This window comes from Artemia sp. Qi Xiang Cuo, chromosome 18, assembly GCF_049724085.1.
Source record: "Artemia sp. Qi Xiang Cuo chromosome 18, ASM4972408v1, whole genome shotgun sequence".
In the NCBI taxonomy this organism is placed as follows: domain Eukaryota; kingdom Metazoa; phylum Arthropoda; class Branchiopoda; order Anostraca; family Artemiidae; genus Artemia; species Artemia sp. Qi Xiang Cuo.
In genome coordinates, this window is record NC_142811.1 from 43,139,385 (window position 1) to 43,145,536 (window position 6,152).

The 6,152-nt window shown below is 36.7% G+C and overlaps 1 protein-coding gene across 1 annotated transcript in view; it reads left to right on the top strand.

Annotated features, from left to right (window-relative positions):
- The window catches only part of Cul4 (cullin 4), a 252,089-nt gene that overhangs the window by 66,957 nt on the left and 178,980 nt on the right, over positions 1-6,152 (top strand). Inside the window, exon 6 of the mRNA XM_089104452.1 lies at positions 1,384-1,570. Coding sequence (XP_088960578.1) covers positions 1,384-1,570 — 187 coding nt within the window. The remainder of the gene's footprint in view (positions 1-1,383; positions 1,571-6,152) is intronic.

Consider the following 6,152-nt stretch of genomic DNA (forward strand, 5'->3'; position numbering starts at 1 on the left):
TCAAGTTTTTAAACATATCTTTAAAGGACTATAAGATTGCGTTTGTTAAATATGTAAGCCCGTTGCAATGTGACATGTCATTGAGTTTTTTGTTAGAACTTTTAGTGTACTCTCCTTATATTATATGATAATTTAGTAACCGGCTCCCTTCCCATAAATGTAAAACTGAACAATGTAATACCCTTCCTGTTCCCAAGATATTGCAGATAGGCCGTTTTGATAACTTGGATGCAAATACTTTCTTTTAATTTAGCTGAACATTCTCCGAAATTTCATCTCAATAACCTTAACCTTTTCGTACATACTTAGGATCAAACATCTCACCTTTTGCAATGATAAGTCCTGCATGTAAAAAAAGGACAGCTTGCATAATTTACATTCCTTCCCCGGGGGCTGTAGAGGCGTGGCACCCCTGGGGGTATAATTGTTAGACTTTTTGACTATTTTGAATAAAATGGCTTTCTAAGATTTCTGTCAGTGTAAAAGGGACTTGGGGGTATGTAAAAGGGCAAGAGGGGTGGCAGACGGTTACCCTTCGTTCCTTTTCATTATCCCTCTCCGCATAGGCAACAGGCATAACTTACAGCCCTTGCCCTGAGGGCTATGGGGATATTGTCAACTTCAGAGGCATAGTTATTTGACCTCTGGGGCGTTTGAACAAGATGGCTATCTCAAAATTTTTATCGGATGCATTTGGAGAAAAAGGGCGGGGGGGATGTCTGCCCTTCAATCACTTTTGACTCTTACGAAGGTCTCCAGAATTTTTGGTTTCCAATCGAATGAGACCCCTCCGAAGTTTGCTTTACCACCCCTTCCATATAAAGTGACTTAAAAAAAAAACATAACTAAATTACACATAATACATTGAAGCCTCATGGCCATTTACTATAGGTAACGCTAAAGCGTTGGATACTGATCAAAACTAAAGCACAAACTGAATTATCTAGTTAATAACTAATTCATTATCTCATTGCTGAACTGTATCATTAACTAAATTATCTGTTAAACCTTTATCAAATGGCAAAATTATACTCTCACGCGTAAAAAGAGGGCACTAATTAATGTGAAACCTCTGAAATATATAGCCTCGTTTTTATTTACATGTTACGACAAAAGAGCAAAAAGAACAAATCTGATATCCATGCAGTATCAGATTTGTAGTTTGTCTGAAATTTTACAACATTGTTCAATTTTCTTTGTATAAAAATGCCACGCCCATTTCTCGTAAAATCAATATTGGGAAACATGTTTTCACTGCTTTTTCTGAAAAAAATATCTTTTTTCTAGAAAAAAAAAAAATTCTAGAAAAATGTATCTAAATTTTTCTAAAAAAAAAAGCATAAATGTGAGAAAGCTATCTTTATGCTATGTTTTTTTTTTAAGACGAAGTCTAATAGCCACCGTTGAAAAGCAACTTATCAGTGAGCATCTGACAGCTATAGTTCAAAAGGGACTTGACGTCCTTCTTGAGGAAAATCGAACTCTGAATCTTGGCCTCATGTATGATATCTTGTCAAGAGTGAAAAATGGTCTAACTGAGCTCTGCTCTTCCTTTTCCGCTTATATAAAGGTAAGATTTAGCTAATAAGTATTTAAATATCTGGTATACTTATAATTTTTCTATTTTTTACGCAAAGTTCTTTTTATATGTTATTTGCGGTTGTAATATGAACGCTAAGCAGGCGGCTTGTCGTTGTGAAAATATACGATTAATTCAACAGGAAAACGCGTGAGCGAAATTATGTAAAACGACTTTCACTTGACGAACGTAATTTTCTGTGTTAAATAGTTCAGCTACGTTATGTTAAGTATAACTTTTCACACTTAAGCAAGTCCTTTCACACTAGGTTAACGTCAAAATCCATAAAACTGCAATTATCGTCTAAATTCATAACAATCATCATAAGCAAACTATTCAAGAATTAAAGATATGGAATGGAGATTCAAGATCTGATCAAGCGTGAAAAGTTTCATTGGAAAAGTCTATTAACTTACTTCTAAAATTTAGTTATTGCTCATCCAGAAATTCCAGAAAATATTTCGGGAGGGGTTCTAACCCCCTAACCCACCCTCTGGGCAATATCTTCTTTGGCTAAAAAAAAGGTCATTGGCAAAAATACTTTAATAATAATAATAATTTATTTGAAAACCCGTCATACAAAAAAAGAAAGTTGGAGCATAAACAAAAGCGTAAAAGAAAAAAATACGACTAAACACACAAATACAGAACACATTTACGTGTGTGGTGTTGTTTGATGACGGAAATTAAGAGTCACGTTGTAGTATCAAGTCTTGGCATATTTAATCGTGGCAGTTGTGGCAGTCACAGATTGAATCACGAACCAGTCTTTGATCAACGTTATGAACCTATTCTATATTTATTAAAAAGAATGCCCTTACTTGATGAAAGTGAAATGATATTCAGTAGGAGATTATTAGTTTCTAAAACTTCTTCTAATGACTATAAGCGTCTCAAATTTGATTAGTTGTATGTAAAAGGACTAGCGAGATACAACGAAAGTCGTTTAACTAGAACAAGGCTTAAAATTAATTTAGGGCGGGAGGAGTTAGAAAAGTCAAAATATATTCCCTTTTGCACTCTAAAATCTTTCAGGTAAGCAACATTTGAAACATTTTTTTCTTGATGATTTAGATCGAAATTCTTTTCCGCGAGTACTTTCCGGAGTGAAATAGTAAAGAGAACTGGGTTTCAGATCCCCTTGATCGCACCTTTTTTGAGCAAGCAACCAACTTGTCAATCTCAGATACTGAGGCATTAATTGAAATTTCCACAGATTCTTCTGTGCGTTCCAAGTTTAAACATGCAAATCTTACTGAGTTCTGTGCACGACCAAGGAAAGAATATAAGAGCTTTGGTGATAAAGCCCTGAAGTGGCTGCTGCCTTTCAAAAGCTCGGTACTTGTTGAGAGGGAATTGCCATCCTATGCATTTATCAAAAACAAATATAGAAATAAACTTGATGCAACTCCAGATTTATGGCTTTGTCTGTCATCATTTTTTTTTTCTCTTAATTTTTGTAGGGGGGGGGGGGGGCTCCAGGATGAATTTTTTTTTTTGGGAGGGGGTACAAGATTTGAAAAAGGTTGGGAACTACTGATTTAGAAAATGAACATTAATAACAGATTATTCATCATGATGAATTCAAGACATAGGCTACCTCATATTTCATCATACTGGTTATACATCATCAAACTGGTCATACCTAATAAATAGAAGAAAGTTTTGAAAATGAGAAAAATTTATCTTATAGATCTTTGTCGGCTGATTTCATGCCCATTGGTAAATTTGCAGAACGTGAAGGATTAGTGTTTAGTCGCGACTTAGCCATGACTAAGTGTCAAGTCATTGTAGTGAACCATTCGCCGCAACTATATTATGTAACTATATTAAGTAGAAGCTCATTAGTTTCAAATATCTCATATCGGGTTCCGTTGTAACTGAACCACCGTGTAACTGAACCCCAAGCAACTGAACCCCTCTAACTGAACCACCATGCAACTGAACCACCGTGCAACTGAACCACCGTGCAACTGAACCCCCGTGCAACTGAACCCTCGTGCTACTGAACCCTCATGCAACAGAACCCCCGTGCAACTCGACCCCCGTGCAACTCAACCCTATTTAACTAACCCCCCGTGTAACTGAACCACCATGTAACTGAACCCCGTGCAAGTGAGCCACCGTACAACTGAACCACCGTGCAACTGAATCACCGTGCAACCTAACCACCGTGTAACTGAACCATCGTGCAACTGAACCACCGTGCAACTGAACCCTCGTGCAACTGAACCACTGCACCGAAGCAGGTAGTTAACCTTTTTCAAACCAAACGATAAACAACTACGAGCGTAGAAAATACCACAAAAAACAACAAAATAAGCAAAGTGGTAAACCACCGTGCAACTGAACCCTCATGTAACTTAACCCTCGTGCAACTAAACCACCGTACTTACATTGGGTAAAACACAAGTTGGAATCTTTACAAGTTCAACCTTGTTGGAATTGTTTGCTTTTTTAAGTCTTTATATAAATTGCTGTCAAGATAATTTATAAAAATGCTCTGTTTTATTGTCACAAAAACAAAGAAAATCGGACGTCATAAACTCTTAAATCCAGATTTATTTCTCTTTTTTATGTCTGTTAATGGGGGTTTCCTTCACCATGTCACTTTCTACGGGTCTAAGCGTTTACCCCCCTACCCCGCGGAAAATTCCCCTCCACCACCCACGGAAACCCCATCACCTGGAAAACACCCCCCTCGCGGAAATTATGGTTTTCAAAATTTTAAAATCTTCTTTGAGTCATGTCATTTTTAGTTTAATTGAGACGTTCCAAGGGTAGTGGAAAAGAGGAATTTATGTGTAAATCATGCCCCCCCCCCCTGCGTGCAAATAATTTCTTCTCATGAAAGATCCTCCAGAAAACCCCCGCATAAAAAAATTTCCGTATGTTTCCCAATGACAAATACTATCTGTAAGCAATAGACAAATAAAAAAAAATTAAAAAGGAATTGAAACTTCTGCAATGGGGTTATCTGATTGTTTTGTAGCTAGGAAGAGAGGAAGATACCTCAAAAGGTGTATTTTGATGCCAAGACATCTCAGCTCTCATTGAGCCTTCAAATAAATACAGAATTAGCTCTAAGGGGGAGATGACAGCAGGATGGAGGTAGAAATTGTTTGATAATCTCCTGGGATTTATAGTCTTTTTTTATAAGCCGAAAGTGATTGGAGACTACCCAACCGCAAGAGGTATTTTTTTTTGGGGGGGGGGAGATTTTCCACGGGTAGGTATTTTCTGGGAGGGGGGTATTTTCCGCGGGGTATTTTCCTTAAGGGATTTTTTTGCGGGGGGGGGGAGTAAACGGCGGCTCTCACCGTCTACATACTGTATTTTTTTTTTCACCACTTCGCTTATTTTGTTGTTTTCATTTTGTGGTATTTTCTACGCTCGTAGTTGTTTATCGTTTGGTTTGAAAAAGGTTAATTACCTGCTTCGGTGCTTTGGTTCAGTTGCAAGATGGTTCAGTTACACGAGTGTTCAGTTGCACGGTGGTCCAGTTGCACGATGGTTCAGTTACACGGTGGTTCAGTTGCACGGGGGTTTAGTTAAATGCGGTTGAGTTGCACGGGGGTTTAGTTCTGTCGAATGTTTGTAAAGATATCGTTATAACAAACCTTCTTGATGGGGTTTTCTTTTTCCTTGAAAACTAGGAGACGGCCATGGGGCACCTTGGCCATCTGGAACTTAATTTCTATCAACTAGGCATAATAAAATTCTAGCTCGGTTGTTGAACGATCTTGCCCCTGATTTTAGTCTGGCCCATGGAGGTGCATATTTACACCGTTTTTCTATCCCTTTGCTGGGCTTCTGACTAATCTCAAGGGGGAGGAGCTATATCCGTATGCGTATCTGTGTCAAAGGATAATGGTACTAAAGAAGGAACTAGAAGGATTATTATTTTAAATAATACAATACCTGGGATAAACTAAAATCTAGTGACATGTTGAAGTGTTGCAGATTCTTCAATGCGTAGAAGAGTTGTCCTAATGAGAAAACTTTGTGCGTTGGTATTCTATGTTCTCGGGCATACTGAAGCCTCTTTGAGGCTTCAGGCATTCCCTCCCTTATAATTCCCTCGTAAAATCATTAGATCCCAAATGATTTTACGAACTATGTATCCAAATGATGACATAGTATTCAGTTACACTCAGATCTTTAATTTTATTTATTTTTTTTAGTCTTTTAGTTATTAGATAGAACTTTTGTTTGTTAAAATAAATATCAAACCATTATATATTAAACTTCTATATAATTCTTTGTAGCCTCTTATATGGGAAAAACGTAAAAGATATCTAAGATAAGAACGCACCTTTAAAAATAAAAATGAAAAATCAATTTAAAAAACTAAAAGACCAAAGATGACAAGGTTAGAAACTACAAAACTACAAGGTCAAAAAATAAACACTGTAGAGACAACTTGATGTCTCAATAAAATATCATAAAAACGAATAAGAACTCGTCTGAACACTCTAAACTTTACATATTTGAACAGATTTAATACATTGTTTATCGACATTATAGGTATAATGTTATAATAGATTAAATTTTTGAAAGAAAATCTGATCCT